The 25,544-nt window shown below is 41.2% G+C and overlaps 1 protein-coding gene across 2 annotated transcripts in view; it reads left to right on the forward strand.

Annotated features, from left to right (window-relative positions):
- The window catches only part of LOC131137422 (F-actin-uncapping protein LRRC16A-like), an 87,594-nt gene that overhangs the window by 12,337 nt on the left and 49,713 nt on the right, over positions 1–25,544 (forward strand). For both annotated transcript variants that reach the window (XM_058085366.1, XM_058085367.1), the window contains exon 3: positions 18,933–18,983. In XM_058085366.1, the coding sequence (XP_057941349.1) occupies positions 18,933–18,983 (51 nt within the window). The remainder of the gene's footprint in view (positions 1–18,932; positions 18,984–25,544) is intronic.

Here is a 25,544-nt window from a genome sequence, read left to right on the forward strand (position 1 = left end):
ACTGGCCAATGAGTGAGCGGTTTGAATGTGTGGATTGTTTTTTTAAATGTGTTCTTAATGTAGTCTTAATAGTGGCTGTTATCCTATCATCTAAAAACATCTCTATTTTAGAAATTCAGGTGCATGTGATGTACTGGGTCCTGGCGCAAGAGGGAATGTGTGGAGTGATTTATTTTGAAAGCGTAGTTATCTTGCGATGACTGTGATTAAAAATTATAATCGATTTACAGCACTAATTTAAATACATTGACTATTTAAAAAAAGCACTGTCCGCCTTGCTCTATGTCAGTCTTCCATTCATTTGGAGGAATCTAGCACATTATTCACAAGAATGTTTAGGTTAAGCTAAGGAATAGTTTTAGGAGGAATGAGGAAGAAGATAGCAGAATATAATGAAACTCACATCCCTTAGCGGCTCATAAATATGTCCCTTTATGAATTAAATATCATATGTAACTTGTCTAACTTATTTCTTGTGATAATCCATTTAAACTTGATATATAACACCAGTTATGAACAGAGATCAAAATGAAATATAAAATACAAAACGCGTAAAGATGATGGTTTTCAAATCCCTATGGAACAAAACAGTAAGAAAATGTATTTTTAAGTAAAAAAAAATCTTGCACATTATTCTTGAAATACACATTAAAACCTCAAATTGTGTATTTGATATGTTTAAGTATGGCAGGCTTTATGAATTATCCTGACTACCCTTTTTTGCAGTACATTTAGCGAGTGAAGATTGCTTTTATAGTTATTACCTCTCATAGCAACAATTTTATTATATCTTCTCAAAGAACAATGCTTTACAAAGGCAACTGGGTCAGTGTACAGCTTGAAAAGCTGTACATTTACTGTGGGGCATTTCTGTCTAAATCAGGGGTCTCAAACATGCGGCCCGCGGGCCAAATGTGGCCCGCAGGACACTAGTTTGAGGCCCCCGCCTTGATATGAAAGTTTAATTTTAGTGCGGCCCGCGCAAGATTGATATGGATGCTGTATGGTATCATGTACCCAGAAAAAATTATTACGTTTGATTAATGTTCATGTGAAAGGTTAAATAACTGTTAATAGTTATCCTCCCTATCCGTGTGGAAGTGGTAAGTTTTTGGCTATTTAAGTTTAAAGGAAATAACTTGAAGGCTACCGTTTAGGTCGCTAGCTCTCTAGTTTGCGAGTTAGCATGTGTCTCAAGACCCTGCAGTTGTGCAATATGTTGTAAATAAAAAGAGTATAAATGTGACTATAGTCGTGTTTTGTCATGTCTACAGGGCTCTAATAATGCTTTGTTCATTTTAATCTGAAAAAAATAATTTGTCTACCCACCAACTATATGTGGTTTCTTAAGTTTTATTATTATTATATTTATTTATTACTGATTGATGGATATCCTTTATTCTTGATTTGTTTATTTATTTTTCATCTTATTTTGTGTCGAAAAATAAAAATTAAGGTATTTGAGAACAGTGGAATGTTTTATCAGCGCTTTTATAGTAGAAAATCGGAACCAAAGCACTGAAAAAGTTTGTATATTTTTCTGTTTTTAATAAATGCGTTTTTTTGTTTTTTTTTTTAAAACCTGATGTGGCCCAGTCTCACCCAGACCCTAGCTCCAGTGGCCCCCAAGTAAATTGAGTTTGAGACCTCTGGTCTAAATAGTCGGCAACAGAAGTGAATACACCTCACAGTACCATTGCTATCTTGCTCTGCCTTAATCCTCTTGGGCATGGTATTGGCCATGATGCAGCATGACTTGTTTAACATTTTCCAATGCCTCAAAGATTCTCCCTAAAACTTCCATTCTACACCTCTCATTAAAATTTGACATTGTTTGAGCGAGAATTGCCAATGTTTGTAGACTATGAAATGATGTTGAATTCTTTGTGCTGGGCTGCAGTGTACAACATTTATCCAAGTTACCATTTGTTTACATTACAGTATGACATGTTTAAACAACGCTACATCTATTGTACTTTGGATTTAGTGTTGTGTTTGAAGTTTGACCACGCCAATTAAAACAACAGCCTTTTCTGTTCTTTTGCCAGATGTTATAAAATATTTGTCTTCATTCATTCTTAGCTGCCACTTACAGCTTTGTTACCAGACGCCAACCTTTATAATTCAACCCCCCCCCCCCGAGCATATTGTCCAAATCAAAGACTATATATGGTGGTGTGTTTGTCTTCACCAGAGACTGTAACCAAGGCTTTTGATTGCTTTATTGCCTCCCACTGTTTGCTTTAAGAGTGACTCTATCACAGCACAGATTACAGTGTGGAACATCAGCATAATGAAATCAACAGTAACACAGACATACTGTACGTTATCTTACAATGTTCTATGACGCACATGTTCCTTGAACTAATCAACCAGTTAATCTTTTACCCATTTAATGTCTTCCAAAATACTGCTTAATATGTTCCCCAGGAGATCGAGGGTTCAAATATCTGTTGGACATGTCTGTGTGGAGTTTGCACGTGTGCATGGAATCTGGTGGAAATTGACATAATGTGAATGAATGTTGTCATCGTACGTTTGTGTGGGGGAGTATTTCCCGCCGTATGTCTCAGTTATGGCAGATACAAGTACTAAACAGCCACCGCCTACATCCATTTTGCAGTCACACGTATGATTGGTTGTTTGTCTATATGTGCCCTGTGATTGGCTGGCGACCAGTCCAGGGTGTACCTCGCCTCTCGCCCAAAGACAGCTGGGATAGGCTCCAACATAAAACCCTGTGACTCTAGTAAGAATAAGCGGTTTACAAACTGATTGGATGGATGGCTGTATTGCATCAATAGATTTTTGCATTTAATTAATGGACATTTTATTCACTAACCCAAAAAGAACACACTCTATGCTGGTAAAAAAAAAAATTGTATTGTAATTGTAAAATGCAAAAACAGAATTCTAAAAAATTAAGCAGAATTTGAAAAAATAAAACAGACTTCATAGGGCCCTATGAATGGTTTGTCTAAATCTGGGGTCGGCAACCTGCGGCTCTAGAGCTGCATGCGGCTCTTTAGCGCCGCCGCTTTTTGAAAAATGTTTGAAAATGGAAAAAGATGGGGGAGGGAATTATATTTTTTGTTTTAATATGGTTTCTGTAGGAGGACAAACATGACACAAACATTCTTAATGTTTTCCAATGCTGTAAAAATGTGTGGCGTAAATATTGAATTTCAACATTTATTTGCGTCATAGCCTGTGACACGTGTTTCTATCAGCAGGGCGGGATGCCAGGCAGGTAGCTGTTGTAAACAAACCGGCAGCTGTGTGATGGACTATGGATCCCAAAGTGAAAAAGAGAAAAATAACTGAGGAGAACAGAGGATTAAACGTTTCTTGGACCCAATCATTTGCATTCATTGTATTCAGCTTACATGCCCGATGTTGAGAAGCTGGCCAGTCATGTCCGAAAACAGAAGTCACTTTAAACGGGTAAAAACACAATCCTGTCATAGGCACATATTTAGCAACAAAGTGGCTGTTTTTATAAAGGGATTTCTGATTTTTTTTGTAATTAAACTTTGGGATATTATTGTATTTTGTTGCGTGGGTCCGACTGTTACAGGCATTTGCCTTGGACAGTTATGTAGAGTGAACTTGTCTGACCTATGAACCAGGAAGTTCGTCCGGTGTGAAATGCCTCGGGGCTGGAATGTTAAAATAAAGTTGGTTGGAAGCAACAAGTAACATTGTCCTTCACGGCTGAAATCAGGTCGCCCTTACTACGGTTCGGAGCTGAATAACACCAGGATCGCTACGTTGGTTAGGTAGATACTTTTTTTTTTTTTTTTTTTTTTTTTTTTTTTTTTTTTTTTTTTTGTCCCGTCCAGCCATTGGGGCAGATAGTATTGTTGATCTAAATGCCCTTACATGCTAGACAGATTTGCTCTGTGTCAGGAAAGGTGTTGGCTACAACTTCCCTGTACCATGAAATTTTATTTGCCGTTATTTGATGTCTTTGTTATGCCATTTGGGACGACCGGACCGGAGCAAGAAGAAGAACAGAAAAGAAGAAGAGAGAAGAGAAAGGTGGGGTCGGGGGGGGGGGGGGGCAGTAGAGGGAGAGACAAAAACAGCAGCAACAAGAATTCCCAAAACAACAACAGTGACAAACAGAACAGTTAAATGTCAATGATGGCTAAGGGTCACACTGGAGATGATATCAGTGGAATGAAACAGTCCAACTTACCAATAGCAATAGTAACAATGAGGACATGACCCATGATAGTAAACACAATTGCAACCATACAGTTACAGTAATTAAAATCTCATTGCTTGACATCATTATTACTGTAATAATAGCATACCAATACTATGTAAACATCAGGGATAAGAGAGTAGATTGTATAGAGAAGCACCCATGTGCTGTGAGTGCCCATATGGAGGTGTGTTGTGTATGTGAATGCGAGTGTGTGAATGTGTAATTGTCACTGAGAATGACAAAAGGAGAGAGACTGCCTTCTACCACCCAGCAAACCCCGCCCCGCGCAGCCAGGTCAAGCCCCCATTGCCAGAGATCCTCCGGCCCCGTGGGTGTGGGCAAAGCCAGGGCCGACTCCCCAAGACCCGCCCCCGAAGCAACCCCCCGAAGAGACCAGCAAGAGGCCATGGAGGAGCAATCCCAACCGGCAACAGGGCGCCAGCAGGCCGGAGGAGAGCCGCACCCCCGAGACCAGCGGGAGACCATACCCTACTAGGGCAGAAGGGCATCGAAGGCCACACACCCGTGGGCACAGGGGCGCCCCTGCCGACCGGAAGGGAGCCCGTCCACGGCCGGAGGCACCGCCTCCCGCCCCCCACACACCCCCAGGAAGCAGAACCCGGCCCGCCCCAGGCAACCCCAGGCCCGACCACCGACATAGGACCGCCCCGGCCAGGACAGAAGAGGCCCGGGCACACTGCCCCATGGAGGACCGGGCGGTTGAGATGGAACACCCTACGCCAGACCCCCGCAGAGCCCCCCCCCCCCCCCCCCCCCCCGTATATCTACATGGCCATATACCCACATACACATCCACACATATACATATATATATACATATATATATAATTATAATAAAACTAATCATTAATTATCTAAGTATTTAAAACAATAAATACATAAAATAAACTCAGACACATGCACACCCCATCCACTCAATACACACACATGCTGTGGACGTCCCCGGGTGGGGCGTCCGGGGCATCACAGGGTGGGGGACCCAGGGGTCCCAGACCCACAACCAGGCCCCGAGCCCAGGGAGGTACGGACCGCCAAGGCATAGCACCCCCAGACTCCCCTCGACCACGGCATCAGGGCTACTGCAGTGTGGCAGACAAAGGAGCGGGCGAGGGGAGGAGGCCCGCACATGAGCAAGCGGAGGGGGCGAGCAGGCGAGTGGTGAGGCGCTCCACTGCGCCGGCCGACATCCACCGGGCAGCTCACCCCCGTGAGGGAGAGCCATAGCTCCAAGTCACGGGGAGGCCACGCACCAGAGCCGAGGAGTTAAGACCAGCGCAAGGCCCCCGAAGGACCCCACCATCCACCGGGAGGGCCAGCCCCCCCCGCCCCCAGAACCAGCAGCGCTCCGCCCACGTACCGGAGAACCGTCCCCGACGAGCCCTAAGGCAAGACTGGGGATGGGCAAAGACAGGGACAGCGATGCGGCAGAGCATAGGACCAGTGGCAGCAGACACCCAAACGCCCGAAAGAGCACCGCCCCCCCAGCAGACCCCACCCCGAGGAGCATGCTCCCCATCCCCACACGCCACCCCGGCCCCCGTACCCACGAGCAGGATCAGGTCCCCTCCCAACACACAGCCCGGTCCCCGCAGCAGCCACCACAGCGCAACAACCCCAAGCCACCACCGTAGACTTCAGGCCACCAGCAGCGCGGACCCCACTGCCTGGAGGCCGGTGAACGCCCCCCCAAGGGCACGTTGGCGCCCGCGACCCAGGACAGATCCAGGGAGGTAGCGCCAACCATGACACCAGGGCAAGCCCCGGCGTCAGCTGGTTCCAGCGGGACCCCCAGGAAGGCCAGGCAGACCAGACCAAAATATCCTGCAGCCCAGGGCACCCCGAGCGAGCCGCCAAGCCCCAGCAGCCAGCGGGCCAATCGCGGGGGCAGGCAGTAGGCTCTCCGGTCCAGCCCGCTACACCTGTGTGTGTGAAGATGGTATTGTGTAGATAGTGCAATTAAAAATAGGCCTGTCCCATAGGGCTGACCTATGTGTGTGGTGTATGTGTGTGTGTGTGTGTGGAAGGAAGCTGAGCAATGGTGGGTCCCCTGCCTGCCCAGACCCCCCCCAGAACTGAGTGTCTAAGGTGCGGTTAAAATTGAAGGGTGACCAGCCAGAGGAATGCCGAGGACAAAAGGGCATCCGCAAGGAAACCCTTCGCCCCCGGCAAAACCAGTTGCAGGCCACCCCCCAAAGTCCTACATGTATGTGAGGTGGTGCAGTGCAGCAGGGAGGATCGGGGCCCCACACACGCCCACCCCGCACTACCGGCCAACCGAGCCGGGCAAGCCAGCCGCCCGGAGCAAGCCCTGGGCCACAGGACCAACCACGGGCCCCACCCAGCCCATCGTGGCGGCCAGTCCGGCCCGCCAGCTCCCCCCCGGAGGGCCCCACCAGAGATTGAGCCAGCTATGCCACCCCCGGACCACCAGGAGCCGCGGACAAACCACACGCCCCGAGGCTGCTCCTACAACCACCAGAACAGCAGGAACCGCGCCCCGGCAACACATCCGTCACCATGGCAGCCCAGGGAGTGACACCACAGAGACCGCAGGAGAACCGGGACCCGCATGGGGAAGAGCCCAACCCCACCCCCCGGGCTCGTGAGCCAAGAGTGCCAGGGCGGGACAGAGACACACACACCAGGCAGCAGAGCCCACCAGGCAGACAATACCCCAACAGCCGCAAAAGGTGAATGCCCCCCCCAGTCCCACCCTCCACCACAGCGCCGACCCGTCTCCACCACATCTCCCATCCACCCACGGACCCGCCAAGTAGGACACCCCGGAGGCGGGAAGACCGCCACCAGACCGGAGACAGAAGGGGCCAACCAGACACCGGCAAATAGCAGGGGCCGCCCGTGAGCCACCGGCCAGCCCCACCCCCCAACCCTTGGTCGAGGCCCCCCCACGACCCAGAGCCCACCACCCCGCCCCCCAAGCAAGCCCCCCGCTAATCCCGGCCCACGCCGCGCAGAGCACCACCCCCACCGCTATCCGCCCCGCTACCCACGCACCCACAGCCAGCCCCCCACCCGCCCGCCCCACATCCACCACAACCCAGCCATCCCTCCACCGAAGGGAGGGAAGCAGGTAATGCCCCACCCCAGCACCGCACCTCCCCACCCAGAGCCCAAGCTGCACAAACGAGACCCCCCCTCCCGTATGAGCTTACCAGGCGCCCCACCCGGGGCCATACACCTACCATACACAAAAATTAAAATTGAGAATAAAAATAATAAAAAAAAAATATAATAATAAATAAATAAATAAATAAATAAGAATAAAGTAAAGTAATTGATAATAATAATAATAATAATAGTAACCATAATAATAATAGTAGTAATAATAATGATAATAATAATAACAATAATAATAATAATAACAATAATAGTAATAACAATAATAGTAATAATAATAATATTTATTGATAGTTATGTATGTATAATAATGATACTACTATTGATACTTAATATATAATAATTTATATAAAATATATTTTCTAATAATTTAGATCTTTTAACTATTTTAGATATGATAATAATAAATATATACATGCATACCTACACACACACATATATAGCCATGTACATACCTAAGAGGGAAGGCTCTGCAAGGGCAGCGGGGTATAACCACCCGTGCCCACACCAAGGGCAGGGCCAAAGCCTCCCATGCCCACACCCCACGGTCCCACACAGTAGCCAGGCCAGAGCACCCAGGGCAAACCCGGCCCACCCCCAGGGGCGAGGGAGGCCGCGGAGGAACCAGCGCCACCGGACGCACACAGGCCCCCCCCAGCAGCAGCAGGCGCCCACCACCCACAGGATGCGGCTCCCCGTCTACCCACCACCCCGAGGGACGGCCTGCACCACCCCCGGGACGACCACCACCACCCCACCCACGCCCCATCCCCAGATCCGGACAGCCCCCCACCAACCCCCACCTGAACCTCCAGGGGGTCAGCCCAGCAGGAAGGGACAGAGATACACGGCACCCACCCGCTCACCCCCCAGACGCCAGGGCAACCCGGCGACCAAGACCATGCCCCAAGCCAGAGGAACGAGACCGCCAGGGGCAGAGACAGGCACACTCAGCCCTTCGAGAATTACAAAAAGAGATTAATTTAAGAGATTAATTATTGGAGCCCATATAGATTGAAATTCTGACAGTTGTTCTTTGGATTCAGCAGACATTCTCTCAATTGCTATATGATCTAACAGAAGATTTTTGTAAGAGGCTATGTTCAGTTTTTTTTTGGATTTCCAATTGATAAGAATGGTTTTCTTGGCAATGCTTAACGCTGTGATGAGGAGTTGTGTGTGATTTGTTTCTACGTTGACTGTAGAAAGATCACCCAACAAGCATAATACAGGTGAGGAAGGAATAGAGGTCCCAAGTGCCAAAGAAAGGTCCTCGCACACTGCTTGCCAGAAATTACTAATGGGGGCACATGCCCACATGGAGTGTAAATAATCATCTACTACATGATCTGGGCAGTATACACAGATGTTGGAGTCGGTTAGACCCATTTTAAACATTCTCTGCCCTGTGTAGTGTACTCTATGAATGGTTTTGAACTGAACCAACTGTAGGTTGGGATTTTTTATTAAACGGAACGAATTAAGGCATATTTGCTTCCAGAACTCAGGGTCACAGCTTGTAGATAAATCTAGGTTCCATTTGGAGACTGGGACCCCAACGGTGTTGTCACACTTTGACAAAAGAATGTACAACTTGGATAATGTTTGGGGAGCGGATATGTTTAAGAATTGGTCAATGGTGGGATAGCTTTCCTAAGATATGTTACGAAACCTAGCTCTAATTATGGATTTAATTTGTGAGTATTCAAGAAATGTATTCTGGCTTAACCCATACTGTGTAACAAGGTAAGTGAATGACACAAACTTTCCCCCCCTTATGATATTTTCCAAGCAACTTATTCCTTTGTCATGCCATGTTGTAAAATCCAAGGGTTTTTTTTTAAGCAATATATCAGGGTTATTCCAGATCGGAGTGTACTGGCAAGGATTGAGCGAGGACCTGGTTATTTTTAAAAATTCCCACCAAGCTGTCAGAGTGGTTTTAATATTTATGCTTTTAAAACAATCGGTAGGTACAATAGGTAGATACTTTATTCATCTATTTACCTACCTATACCTGACAAGTTAACACCAGGATAGCTACGTTGGTTAGCTAGATACTTTATTCATCTACCTACCTACCTGACAAGCTACGGTGGTTGCGTGTCAAAAGAGGACAGCTGCTGCGTTTTAGCCTCTCACCGACTTGCTTGGCATTTGCACAGAAATCAAACTTCAATCAAACTGTATTCATTTGATTTGATATACTTTACCTTTTCAAAAGGCTGCTGTTTTATTGCGTTTGTTGCCCAGATAAGGGGCACGTTAAGCACATTTCCATTTTGGTGTTGGTTTTTCGAATTCTTTGAATAAAAATGACATCAAAAATTGGATTTCTTTAGTGCATTTCTTTAATTTAATCAAAGCAATGAAACTTAATCTACGATTCAGGAACTCAATCCCAGTTGCCATACTTCACTTGTTTGTCACCATGTCTGCAATAATACTATATAACGTTGCAGAAACATTATTAAGTATTATGGGCCATGACTTTGTACAGCCTGTCTAATGTCTTTAAAGTAAGTTTGACATAATTATTCTTGCTAATCAGACAAAAAAAAAATACAAAGAAATGTAATATGTGAGACGCTTGCAGAACACGCTTCATTCTGAAGGTGCTTGTCACTGCCATTCTTCCATATAGAGGAAAAGCCAATGTTTTTCTTTTTAGTTATTGAAATACAAAAACATTAGTGCCGGCTAGATTTAGATTTACAAACAAGACGAATGCAAGATATTTCTATGCTCTGCTGAATGGATGAACAAATTTGACTGCCAACATGGTGGAATATATATACGTATATATTTATAAGAAAGTATCAGAACCTTTCCTGGAGAATGATAGGATGCATGTACTTCTTGCTTGTGCTTTTCAGTCGATAAAAAAAATAAAAATAAATGACACTGAGAGGCATTTCAAAACAATTTCATTCACACAACATTGCTGATATGCTGCAAATATGCATACTTTGGGTAAAATGTATTAACTATCCATTGGAAACGGGGTCAAACCAGTCAAACTAAAGAAAACAAACAAATATTGTGTTTTTCACACAATTTAACTTTTAAAAATTGCACAGAAGGGAACAATAATGAAATGCACCATAATGCACCATAATAAAAATACATGCATATACTGTATAATCCAAATCTATACTGTTTTTGCAATTACCACTCAGTAAGACGTTTAATATATCATAGGGTGATGCTTTGTTGCTGCATTTTATAATATTCAAATAATAAAAATATAGTGATGAAAAATTCAGTCCACTCTCACATAGCTCATAAAAGAACATGTTCCCAGTTTGAAATAATCCCATCGGATACACCAGTGTTGTTTTTCTTATCTTTTTATTAATTGAAACGTGTTGCCCCCAAAAAATACACACTTGAGTGAGTCACTTGAGGTTGAGGATGATTTATCATGTCACACTGTGACCAGCTCAGCTTCTGCCACTTCCACTGCATTTATGAACAGTGTTGAGTGTTGAGAGCTAATTTTAACACTTTTCCATCCCACTGTGTTATCAGTCATCCCAGACATTTTATTTTCTGTACATTTTATTATGGAGTTTGTATGTTGTTTGTACAACATGCACATCCTGCTTTCCTACCTTGTTTAGCCTTTTCTTATTCATATTTCATGGTTTGTCATACCCCAGTATAGATTTTTTTTTTATTGCATGTTTCAGTGTGTTTGAAGCCCACTATACATTCAGTGATGCATCCCAAGGGAGATATTAACCCACAGTGAAGCCTGACCTCATGGATGCACCATCTATGGTTATTCATCTTCATGATATCATCAGTGTCAGGGTCATTAGTCACTCTTAATGGCAATTGCATAAAATCATCAGTGTAATCGTTTTTTTTTTTTTTTATGTGTCACATATTTGATGTAGCCTATTTTGCATGTGTTGTTGATGTTACATTATTTACTAGAAATGAACATGTCACCATGGATTGCATGTAAAAAAAAAACACATTGTGATGTACCATAATATGGCCTTGTTCGTACTGTATCAGTCTGCTGTTATTGCTCTGTAATTGAATTGGGTTTGTAGGTCATAGCAACAGTCAGCATTGATTGGAGCATAATGTCATTTGTACAGTGTGTCAACTCTCATATAAACAGTCAAGCCCTATTAGTTGGATGTTTTCTGTCAAAATGCTGAAATGCAAAACAGATGTAGATACATAATGTGTCTTTCCAGTGTGGTTTGCCTTTCATTTTGTCTGGCTGAATGCTTGCCAGCTCTGAGCCTGATTTTTTAATTTGAAAGTGTTCAAATATTGAGCAAACTGGAGGACGCACAAAGGCTTGCATCTCTACTTGGGCAGTCGAGGACTGTGCTGTTCCTTGGCACATATGCAGCTGTATGTCAGCAAGATTACTTTTGCCCTGCCGCTGTCATATGCTTTTGCTGCACGGAGGATTTTTTTTTATCATGTCCTTGAAGCTGATTTATCTGAGTTTTTATTAGGGATCGACCGATATGGTTTTTTCTTGGGCCGATGCCAATACTGATTTTTTTCCATCACCCTTAGCCGATGGCCGATTTTGCTTGGGCCGATATTTGTGGCCGATACTGCTTTTGCTCCCTCAATTTACATGAAAAAATGACAATGATAACAAATATTTATTGAAATGTAAACACTGAACACAGTAGGATTCAGCTTTCTTAAACACACATTTAAACGGCATTATCAACTTTAAAAGGAATATTCAACCATGTGCAAAACATTTCTGTCGTAGTTTAAGTTTATCTAGGATCAATGTGATGACTGCTCCTCCGCAGTGAGATATACAATAATGTTTCATTGTGGTGCACAACTTATAAATATTACTGCTTACTATGACTATGATGTGTAAGGTAGTACGGCATACCATGTTAACATACATCACCACTATTTTTCAGACATTCCTCCATGCGTCAATGCGTCAGTATTATTATCTGATGAATTATCTATGATGATCTATGTAGGAAAACAACCACAAGAAATGATATGAGATGAATGAGATTCTCATGTGATGCCACAAAAAATATATGATATCATTATGGCAGTCTTTTCATTTTACATGGGGCAAATTCGGGCAAGTAGTTCTCACCTTAAGGATTCCTAATGGGCAAGTCATTTTTGTTTTTAATGTAGAGCCCTGCCGTAATAATGATAACCGTGGTAATTTTGTTTACAAAAATCGTGACATTTTTGTATTGTTAAAACCCTTGTAAGCGATTGTCATGTCAGTGTTTACCCTCTCAAAAATGGCTGTATCAATGTGTGTTCTTGGTGTTGACTGATGTTATCCACTCGGTCCAGAGGAGAGGAAAACCCACAGATGCTGGCAACATCAGAAATAGACCCCCCCCAACCCCCCATACACACACTACGTTGTTCATACTGTGCTTTTGTCTCATTCATTCCTTGTTTCTCTCATGTCATTCCCAACTGTCTCCTCCACAAAGCACTGTACTCAGACAGTTGAATGGGAGTTCTCACTCTTTGTTACGTTAACACAATACAAAAGTAACTCTGTGCATTCATCTTTGATTTTTTTTTGCAGTTTTATATCAACCATCTTATGTTCTGCAGTGCTATAATTTAGCAGGAAACCTTGGCCCACAAACACATATGGGCCGATTTCACGCAAAAACACACACACACATACACACACAGCCTCACCAGACTGGTATGTTGATGATTGTTCCTTATCTTTGGAAACAAAACACACAGATTTTTTTTTTACAGGACACCCTGCAGGCTGATGATGTTCTTCAGGAGCACTTGATCTATTAGATATTTGACACTGATGACGTTCAAGCTATTTAGTGCTGCATTGACAATTTTGTGATTTTTTTTTTCATGTGGGTTGAATATTTTAAGAGCACAATAATGTAACCGGGCTTTATTCCAAATGTAACTTACTGCAATAGTAAAAAAATGAAAAATTTCTGCGAGAACGAGAGGGGATTTTAACTTTACTGTTGAGAAATAGATGTTTAAAAATAGATGACAATATATCGCAAACTACTAATATTATTTCTACTATGGTACACATCCTCCTGCACTGTGAACTGTGATAGGTGCTGCTGTTTTGGTTAACCGCAATGATTTCACTATGAACTCTGGTGTTTTATAGTCACCACCAAACCTGAAAGCATTCATTTTGGGAGAGGCGCTTATTTACCTAAATTGGATGTCACGACCGGCAATGATTAAGACAAAACATCCATTGGAGCAGAGGAGACTCATTTTACAAAACGGTATAGTGATTTATGTATTATTTTTAACAATTCCAAACAAACATCTATTATGTCTATCAGCAAGCATGAAGGTAGACAATAGCCACGTTTACATGGACCCAAATATTCCAATTCCATTCGGTTTATTTGCCCAAACGGAAAGAATGTAACCTTTGTATACACCTCATTCCGAAAGAGAAGTACCAGTCCGAATGAGTATATAATGGGATTCACAGGGGTGGAATATTCCTTTCCCCAATCCGATTGAGGTATCTTGTACCCGCTCAAACAGAAAGCTGTCAGACTGCGTTTTTCTTCTTCTGTTGTTTATTGGCGGTTGGCAAGCAGCTTTCGTGTGCATTACCATTAGTCATCTGTGGAACAGAATCTAAACACTTCTATACTCCATTCATAAGTCCAGTTTTCCTTTATAAAGAAAAAAAAAATATATATATCCTGAGTTTAGTTATAAAATATTAGCAAGATTGGATTTTGTCTTTTCCTGTTTAAATTTATCCCGGGTGCGTTCTTTCAGCGCATGCTCAGAAATGACGTAACACGCAGCTCGAGACGATCTTCAGTTTTAAAAATGGAGGCGAGCAATTGGCACTGGACTGCTGCGGAAAGTTTGTTTTTGATCCAAACTAAATTCCAAGACTGGACAAATGAAAAGCTCGCAATACAGAGTTATTCCAACGAGTGAAGTCGGTATCACGTGATGTTGGTGTTTACGCTTTACTGCGCATGCCCCATTGACTATTCTGGTTGATTATGGCACCGCATGTAGACACGCCTTTGGAATATTCCTTTGCATGTATAAAGTCAAGTAGTTCATATCCTCCAGATTTTGTCAGTAACAATTCAGATACCTTGCTGACAGTTTGCAGCCATCAGAACCGGCAGCATTAAAACCTCTACTACCATTCAAATCTAACCTAACAATTAAACATGACATACCATAACTGGGATCCACATTAATTCATTGACGTGGTTGCCACAGATGTGGTCTGGCAAAAGCAAACGGTCAGATCAGATCATGAAGCAGCACCATCATGCTCACCCTACCTGCTGTGTATTATTTCATCCAATAGAGTAGTGAACAAAGATGAGAACTGTTGTGGTCGTACATGGAAATATCATCTTAGACCAGGGGTCGGCAAACTGCGGCTCTGTATAACGATATGATGATATAAAACGATATAAAATGTAAATTCAACTGAGTCTTGTATAAAAAGCTACAATCTTAAATAAGTAAATGGCATTGCACTATATACGTAGACTGGAAATAACGGTAAGAAACAATTACGGTAACAAACGAAAACATTTACAAATGTGAATATAAATTTGTTCAACAAATATGAGCTGGAAGCCTCATATTACAAATATACAACATAAGGTGGCCAGAAATATTTCAATATCGAACAAAGCAAAATTTGTTCTCAATCAGAAATCACTCCACACTCTTTATTGCTCTTTATTGAATTCTAGTGCGTTTTATGAACAGAACAGATGTTACTTACATCGATGGAGACTTATTGGGCCGTTTATGTCTCGATACAAGGTGTTCAAATATTGTCCATAGAGGGCTGTGTATACAAAAAAAGAATGATTAAGGGGGCACTTTTGATTTTCCGCTCTGACGTATCATTCGCCACGTATACATGGACCCAAATATTCCAATTCCATTCGGGTTATTTGCTCAAACGGAAAGAATGTAACCTTTGTATACACCTCATTCCGAAAGAAAAGTGCCAATCCGAATGAATATATAATGGGATTCACAGGGGTGGAATATTCCTTTCCCCAATCCGATTGAGGTATCTTGTACCCGCTCAAACTTCTTCTTCTTCTGTTGTTTATTGTCGGTTGGCAAGCAGCTTTCGTGTGCATTAGCACCATCTGTGGAGTTTTATAAAAAAAAAAATACATATCTATATAAAACATGTGCCGAGCTTAATTATAAAATATTAACAAGATTGAACTTTATCTTTTCCTGTTCCCGGGTGCGTTCTTTCAGCGAATTTTGAGATATGACGTAACACGCAGCTCCAGACGTTCTTCGATTTAAAAAAAAAAATGGAGGCGAGCAATCGGCACTGGATTGCTGCGGAAAGTTTGTTTTTGATCCAAACTAAATTTCAAGACTGGACGAAGGAAAAACTGGCAATACGGAGTTATTCCAACAAGTGAAAGAAAAACTGGAGGAAGTCGGTATCACGTGATGTTGGTGTTTACGCTTTACTGCGCATGCCCCATTGACTATTCTGGTTGATTATAGCGGCGCATGTAGACACGCCATTGGAATATTCCTTTCCATGTATACCATTGCTTTCGGAAAGAGAAAAACTCCTCATGTAAACGTGGCTAGTGTATACATATATGTTTTGCTTTTTATGCTTCTTACTCGTTTTTTGCAAATCTGTCAGATTCGTCGATTACGTCTTATATCACCGCAAAGAAGTTTGACAGCAGACACACAGTTCTTGTGTGCTGTAGAAACTGCCATCAATTCAGTGAAAATAAGACTGTAGTTCAAAAATGAAAGAGCAAATTTGAAAGGCAGATTGGTACAAAGCTTTGGCGACTGGTGCCGTTTTGTTGAAGAAACGTTTGTCCACACAGCCCTGACTGTCTGTCTTCATCACATCAAACCTTACCACTTGTAGAGCTCTGCCTCGAAGGGACACAAAATATTGTTTCATTGTGTTTCCTTTTTGTTTTCTCTTTCTTCACAAAGACAGTGACAGTTTTTTGTTTTCGCTTTCCTTTTGACGTTTATTTTGTTTGTCTTCTCTTTTATTCTATATTTTATTCCTCATATACTTAAATATCTACCTGCCATCTAATCTGCTTTTATGTTTGTTTTATTTTCCTCCTTTCTGTTACCAGTTATTCCTAATGGATATGACTTATGACTTATGTTTAAGCATTGCCATCAGGGATGGACTTTGCTGTTTTGAAAGATTTCCTGCTCTATCTTTGCGGGTTTCCAAATGGGTTTTAAATGACTGTGGAAAAGTGAAAATGAACTTCTCAAAAAGAATTACTGTCGGGAGTCTTTTTTTTTGTATGCAGATTCTTCTTCTATAATTGATTTAAAGGTCATCATGGGGTATGGCAGTTTGTTATGACAAGGAAAAAATCTGGTAGGCTGAGATAAAGCCATTTCTACATACATTTAGGGTTGTATCATTGCACACAGAGTGTTTTATTTTCAATTGTTTCAAATGTCAAAATCCTTTGTGGGAGCTTTGTGAATTATTTTATGGTACATTAGTGTAATTTTCTGTCAAAATGTCACTCATGAGACTATATGCACATGTGACATAGAGACTACCGTAGTTGAAACAATGCCGTAATGTCAACATATCAGTAACATATGGCGACCTTTCAAGGCTGATTTTCAGCATTGGAATGTTAAGTGTATGAGTTCCATTTCTGCTTGCTCATCCCTTTGTGTTTCCTCTGCAGCCTGGCAGCTGAGGCATGTTCAATTCCAGTATGAACCTCTGCAAACAGAGGTTTTGACCAAATGTGTAAATAACCAAAGCTGTCATTAGGGCTGCAAATAACAATTATTTTAATAACCGATTAATCGGTTTAACATTTCTTGATTAATCAATGAATCGTGGATTTAAAAATGTGTTTTTAATTTCCGCCTTTTAGAATTCAGAAATTCAGAAAATACGCTTTTTCCTCACGAGGGTCGTGGGGTGCTGGAGCCTATCCCAGCTGTCTTCGGGCGAGAGGCGGGGTACACCCTGGACTGGTGGCCAGCCAGTCACAGGGCACATATAGACAAACAACCATTCACACTCACATTCATACCTATGGACAATTTGGAGTGGCCAATTAACCTAGCATGTTTTTGGAATGTGGGAGGAAACCGGAGTACCCGGAGAAAACCCACGCATGCACGGGGAGAACATGCAAACTCCACACAGAGATGGCTGAGGGTGGAATCGAAACCAAGTCTCCTAGCTGTGAGGTCTGCGCGCTAACCACTCGACCGCCATGCCGCCCCATCTGTAAAATTGGTGTAAATATTTTTTTAAAAACTGAGCAAATAAAATAAAAGATTTCCATAATTATATACAAAAATAACTATTCAATTACGAAAATGTTGATTATTTGGGTAATCGATTAATTGACCATCAATTAATTAATTGTTGCTGCTCTGGCTGTTATGCTATAATACACATTCATTCATTTTCTACCGCTTTTCCTCACGAGGGTCGGGGGGGTGCTGGAGCCTATCCCAGCTGTCTGGGCTGTTTGGGCGAGAGGCGGGGGTACACCCTGGACTGGTCGCCAGCCAATCACAGGGCACATATAGACAAACAACCATTCACACTCACATTTATGGACAATTTGGAGTCGCCAATTAACCTAGCATGTTTTTGGAATGTGGGAGGAAACCGGAGTACCCGGAGAAAACCCACGCATGCACGGGGAGAACATGCGAACTCCACACAGAGATGGCCGAGGGTAGAATTGAACCCAAGTCTCCTAGCTGTGAGGTCTGCGAGCTAACCACTCGACCACCGTGCCGCCCATGAACTGAGCAAATAAAATAAAACAAAAGATTTCCATAATTTTATACAAAAATAACTATTCAATTACAATTTGATTATTTGGGTAATCGATTAATTAACCAATTAATTAATTGTTGCTGCTCTTGCTGTTATGCTATAATACACATGAAATATGCAAATTATATGTGATTAGCTAAAGCTACAGTATGTTCACACTGCTGTTCAATTATGACTTTTTTTCCCTCATATTTGACCTGTATGAGATTTTTTTCATGTCAGTGTGAACAGATTTTTTTTCCAAATGCAACTCAGGCTTTGTTTGTATATGGATATATATAAATATATATCCAAATATATAAATGTATCTAAGCTACTGCGCTCTGAACAGTCAAGTCACATCTTTGCAACCTCTGGCCAAAATCTTATCCGCCTCCCTCTTAATCTCTTAAAAAAAATATATTGAGTTCCATTGTACATGCGCATGCACTTTACTTCCTGTAATCTGAACGACCACATAAATAAAAAAATGTAAATTAGCCTTACGATAATACTCTGTGAACGTAGCCAAAGAGACAGACAATGTTGATTTGAAAAATCTGCTGTTTTCTCTCTGACGCTATTTTTCCAAGTCACAAGCATTTTCATCCTGATGAGTCAACAGAAGGAGCTCTCTTGTAATCTGTGTCACTTCCTTTTTACTGTTGTTCGCACTGTGTATTTACTGCTACAGAGTGTATATTTACAGCCACTCATTATTTCCCCCCCTCTGTTCCCTCTTAGGCTCTTGCGTCTCACCGAGCATACCTCCTGACTGCACGTATTCCCACAAAGGTAAGGTGATGTTAAACATAAAATATACACACAAAAAAACAAAAAAAAATTCATCTGAACTTAAGAACAAATGCATTCAGAAGGCTGTCCATCACATCGTTTTTCTACATTTGTACTTGTGTTTTGCAAATCTAACTATGGTGTTTCAGGGTCTCAAGGGCTGTTATTATATCATATCATCAGTGTTCAGTCTGGGCATGCTCATGTATGCCATGGTCAAAGCTGTAATGGCAGAGCACAGCCCTGTACTAGAGTTTATGCCTATGACTCTTCTCTAGTAGTGGGTTGTTTTACGTCACTGCTGATAGTTCTATTGGTGTCACCCCATTTATGGTGTCTATATTACATATATATATATCTGGAGGGAGTACAAACGAAATCATTAGAAAGGTCAGAGAAGAAATGATCACACTAAAAAGATGGTTTGAAGATAATAGATTGTCCTTGAAGCTAAGTAAAACTAAAATCATGCTGTTTGGTAACAGCAGAAAGGACACGCACCAGCAAATACAAATAGACGGTGTAGACATTGAAAGGATGAAGGAAAATACATTTCTGGGGATCACAATAGATGAAAATATGAGCTGGAAACCTCATATTACAAATATACAACATAATATTTCAATATCGAACAAAGCAAAATTTGTTCTCAATCAGAAATCGCTCCACACTCCACACTTATTGCTCTCTGGATCTACCATATCTTACTTATTGTGTGGAAATATGGGCTAATAACTATAAAAGCAATCTTCACTCGCTAAATGTACTGCAAAAAAGGTCAGTAAGGATAATTCATAATGCCGCCTACAGAGAACATACTAACTCCTTATTTCTAAAATCACTAATACTTCAACTTGCTGATATAGTTCATCTTCAAACAGCTAAAATAATGCATAAGGCTAAAAATAACCAATTAGCTAAAAATGTCATCCAATACTGAAATATGAAATATGATCTCAGGGAAGAAGTACATTTGAAACACTTCTATGCTAGGACTACGTTAAAAAAACGGTAAAAAAGCCAAAGCATTTCAGTATGTGGAATCAAACTATGGAATGGATTGAGTAAGACCCTCAAACAATGCACAACGATGAGCCAATTCAAGAAACAATACAAGCAGTTGATGTTTGCTAAATACAAGGATGAAGAGTCTTGAACCAGTCATGATGTGCTATACATATCACTATATTGACACTTACTATGGTACCCATTATGTCATTGGATGCTCATATCACCTCGTACTTCGGTACGTGACAAAAAAAAAATTGAAATCTTAAACTATATTAGGAAAGCAGGAAGTGAACAAATGTATCAGTTACTGATTGTAAAAGTACCAGATGGAGGGGTAGGATTTAATAAGCTTTGCTTCTTCCTACTCCTTTTGGACATGTGGAACTGTGAACTGATTATGGGATGCACTCAATTGTAATCTGATGCATGTTCAAATGAAATAAAACCATTACCATATTATTTATTGTTAGTATGTGCATGAAAGGCATCTTAGTCAAAAAACACAAAACATTGTTAAATCCAGGTTTTATTTGAAGATGTGTAGCAAAGCTGTCCTCGGTAAAGTGGTGGGTGCATATATGAGGTCGACAAGACATCTTCTCCCCTCTCATATTTCCTTGTAACAGTGCACTGAATCCATGACCCCTTTAGCATTCAATAGTCTTCATCCTTAATGAAAGCTGCACAGCCAATATTGGTTGCTATTTCTCTTTCTCTGTATTTTTTATGATGATCATTTTCAAATTGCTGCATTCCTTGTTACTGCACCGTGTTTAAAGTTGTATTAATCCTGTTGATAAGCAACTAAGGTCAACTGATGACATCACCATAGCATCATGGCTTGTACCATTTCCAGGAAATACTCAACAGTGGTGCCTCACACAGCTGTATTCTTTCCGGTCAATGTGTTGCCTTCAGGGACAATTCAAAGTGATTGATTTGATCCTATTTTCTGCTCGTCGTGAATTCAAAATTTGTTTATTTGAGCAGTGCAAGTGTTTTCTCTCTGTGCGCTCTTTTAGACACTTGCTTTATGGGCCACTCAGTTAAGAAGCAGATCCATAATCCACTTCCACTCTTTCCACAGTCACCTTTGCTCTTCTGTCCTTTTAAGCCCTCCATTCAGCATTTTCACTTTCACCCTTTGCTCAGTGCAGATTACTTTCGGTCTCGTCATTCCTTCCCCCGTTCCACACTGTGTCAAAGGTCAACATGGATAACCTACAATGTCTCGTTCTTAACGTGGCTGAATATTTGTTTTAATCCAGTTTTCTGCTTTGTGCATATTGTGTGATGTCGTGTTTTGCTGTGGTTTGAGTCAGCGTTAAACACAGAAAGAACCGTTCGATAGAGTCTTTTATTTAAATCAATGTCTGCTCACACGGAGTGCTTCATATACAAAAATGGAAAAGCACAAAAAAAACAAATAGGCTAAGAAGCACAGCTCACTATAGGAGGTGGAAAGAGGAAAAGCATCCAGACAGGAGAATAATACCTGGCAACAAGATAACAGATATCGAAGATGAATGCAATGCATCCACCACACAAATAACAAGAGCTAAAGGATAAATGAAGCAAAAACAATGAAGATGAAAATGGAGTATGAGCAAAAACAATAATGATCGGTGACTAGCTGAAGCCCCAGCTGAACTAAACGGAAATATAGAATTACATATAATAAGCAGGTTTGTTCCCAGCTTTTTCTGACTAGACAGAAACAGAAATAATCGGAAATAATTTACTTCATTTTAACTCAAGATTGTGAAGAATCTCGACGTTTTCTTGTGTAATTTGTTCTGTAAGATCACCATTGCTAATTTTGGGAATGCAAAAGGTGTAATTTGGAGCCAAGGAAGGATAGCACATTAAAGTGTGACCAAATATTCCAAATAATTTGTTGTCTTCTATATTAAGCCATACAAATACTGTGTTACATCCCAATATTCATTCATTCATTCATTCATTTTCTACTGCTTATCCTCACGAGGGTCGCGGGGGTGCTGGAGCCTATCCCAGCTGTCTTCGGGCAAGAAGCGGTGTACACCCTGGACTGGTGGCCAGCCAATCACAGGGCACATATAGACAAACAACCATTCACACTCACATTCATACCTATGGACAATTTGGAGTCGCCAATTAACCTAGCATGTTTTTAGAATGTGGGAGGAAACCGGAGTACCCGGAGAAAACCCACGCATGCACGGTCTCCTAGCTGTGAGGTCTGCGCGCTAACCACTCGACCACCGTGCAGCCCACATCCCAATAACAGATTTTTTTATTAAGATTGAATATACAATGTATAGCCATAGAAGACGACACCCGCCATTCTGATTTACAAAAGCGCTGACTGTTACTGTGCAAGTGCAGTTTATCTTGTAAAATGTATTTTTTGTAAACGTGAAATCTTTACTGCAGTGCTGATGAGCCAACAACAAATGTAGATTAGCTGTTAGGCTTTGTTCAAATAATAGAGGAGTCAGAACAGTACATAAGAGAAAGAACACTACATGTTTGATAAGTATCTGGAAAACCGTCTGCTGGTGGAATTTAATGGGTGTTGGTTGCTCCTTTGTGTCTAAAATCTCATTCACTTCCTATACTTGTATTCCCTTATTCTCCCCATTTTCTTGATGGGATTCTATATTTGTGTGTCTTACAGTAGATTCCGCGACTGCTCTTGGTAGCTCTCAAGGCCTTACAGCCTGACTGCATCAACACCAGGGGTCTCAAACTCAATTTACTTGGGGGGCCACTGGAGCTTGGGTCTGGGTGAGACTGGGCCGCATCAGGTTTTCCAAAAAAAAAAACGCGTTTATTAAAAACAAAAAAAATAAAAAAACTTCGCTTTGGTTCCAATTTTCTATAAGAAAAGCTCTGATAAAACATTCCACTGTTCTCGAATATCTTACTTTTTATTTTTCTACACAAAATAAGATGAAAAATAAATAAACAAATCAAGAATAAAGAAAATCAATCAATCAGTAATGAATAAATAAATATAATAATAATAATAATAAAACAGCAAATAATAAAAACTTAAGAAACCACATATAGTTGGTGGGTAGACAAATTATTTTTTTCAGATTAAAATGAACAAAGCATTATTAGAGCCCTGTAGACATGACAAAACACGACTATAGTCACATTTATACTCTTTTTATTTACAACATATTGCGCAACTGCAGGGTCTTGAGACACATGCTAACTCACAAACTAGAGAGCTAGCGACCTAAACGGTAGCCTTCAAGTTATTTCCTTTAAACTTAAATAGCCAAAAACTTACCACTTCCACACGGATAGGGAGGATAACTATTAACAGTTATTTAACCTTTAACATGAACATGAATCAAACATAATAATTTTTTCTGGGTACATGATACCATACAGCATCCATATCAAACATTAAACTTTCATATCAAGTCGGGGGCCTCAAACTAGTGTCCTGCGGGCCACATTTGGCCCGCGGGCCGCGTGTTTGAGACCCCTGATCTATACCCAAACATAATTATTCTTCCACGTTGCATATGTTACATATATGTTACATATATGTTACATATACCTGTGCAGTCTTCATCTTCATGTATCTTTTCCCTTGTTATTAAAGTGACAGGTGGCCAATGAACAAATGGATGAGCCTTGCAAACACTAATGCATTCGGTCATCTCGCAGCATGATGTTTTGCTTTTGGCATGGGCACGTAGGATGTGTCAGCATGTTGCTGCAACATTGGCAGAGTATCAGTTGCGATTCCATGGCAAAAATACATATGTATTTTTATACTGCGTGTTATATCATGATGCAAACAGTTTGCGTCACACACAATAATATGTGCCATATGGTATGCATCATCTCCTGAAAAAAGCTGTTTTGTCTCATAGATTGGTAGGAATTTGATAGAATGCTTACAAAAATCTGAGCTGGGGGGGTGGGGTTGTGCGAGCCAGAGAGACTGTGCAGCGCACACCTGCACCCATTGATATGCTCCGGAAAGGGGTGGGGCCAAAAAGCTGCTTCCTGCACAGACAAACACAGATGAAGCACAACCAAAGTGCTCAAATATAACATTACCATTTTCTCGCTAGTCAGTGAGAAAATGGGAGCGCTTTCTTTGGCAGGAACTAGTCACAAGCTATAAGGGAACTCATGACGAGCTTGTCAACACATCATCAATTGCAAGAGGTCATTACTCAATATAAGAGTCAGACTCATGATGAGGCTAAAATCATCGCACAACAACTTAACACTCAAAAGGTATCTAAGAAATATACAAGACAATACCAATACGAGTTTAAAGTAAAAAAAAAAACGCAGCTATTTTAACTTCCAATGGCTGCAGAGTTTGTGATGATTTAGTGCAGGGGTCTCAAACACGCGGCCCGCGGGCCAAATGTGGCCCGCAGGACGCTAGTTTGAGGCCCCCGCCTTGATATGAAAGTTTAATGTTAGTGCGGCCCGCGCAAGTTTGATATGGATGCTGTATGGTATCATGTACCCAGAAAAAATTATTACGTTTGATTAATGTTCATGTTAAAGGTTAAATAACTGTTAATAGTTATCCTCCCTATCCGTGTGGAAGTGGTAAGTTTTTGGCTATTTAAGTTTAAAGGAAATAACTTGAAGGCTACCGTTTAGGTCGCTAGCTCTCTAGTTTGTGAGTTAGCATGTGTCTCAAGACGCTGCAGTTGCGCAATATGTTGTAAATAAAAAGAGTATAAATGTGACTATAGTCGTGTTTTGTCATGTCTACAGGGCTCTAATAATTTTAATCTGAAAAAAGTAATTTGTCTACCCACCAACTATATGTGGTTTCTTAAGTTTTTATTATTTGCCGTTTTATTATTATTATTATATTTATTTATTTATTTATTACTGATTGATATTTGAGAACTGTAAGATATTTGAGAACAGTGGAATGTTTTATCAGAGCTTTTCTTGTAGAAAATTGGAACCAAAGCGAAGTTTTTAAAATATTTTTGTTTTTAATAAATGCGTCACCCAGACCCGAGCTCCGGTGGCCCCCATGTAAATTGAGTTTGAGACCCCTGATTTAGTGAGTCGCCAAGTTGGCTACACTGGTAGTATGTTGAAAGAAATACTTCTCAATACTTCTTTACAAAAACAATACTTCTGTACAAATGAGGGGAAGTATGACCTCAGGGAAGAACTAAACTTGAAACACTTATGTGCGAGAACAACATTAAAAAGCCACAACATTAAACAAACAAAGGAGGTGGGAATAGAATTGAATAAGATTTGCTTCTACCTACTCCTTTTGGGCATATGGAACTGTGAATTAATTTATGTGACGTATTCCATTGTAACCTGACGCATGTTCAAATACAATTAAACCATGACCAAATACAAGTGTTTTTGGTAAAAAAAACAAACAAACATATCATATTCATATTTTTTCATGAAACAATTCTATTTTCCAAGCGTAAGAAAGTCAGCTCCCACCTGGAATTGTCTGCCCTCGCCTGGCCTGCTTTCAGGCACTGTGTATGTGGAAGATGGAAGTGCGGGAATATTGCTTACTTCCAGTAATATAAA

This window comes from Doryrhamphus excisus, chromosome 10 (genome assembly GCF_030265055.1).
Source record: "Doryrhamphus excisus isolate RoL2022-K1 chromosome 10, RoL_Dexc_1.0, whole genome shotgun sequence".
Lineage (NCBI taxonomy): Eukaryota > Metazoa > Chordata > Actinopteri > Syngnathiformes > Syngnathidae > Doryrhamphus > Doryrhamphus excisus.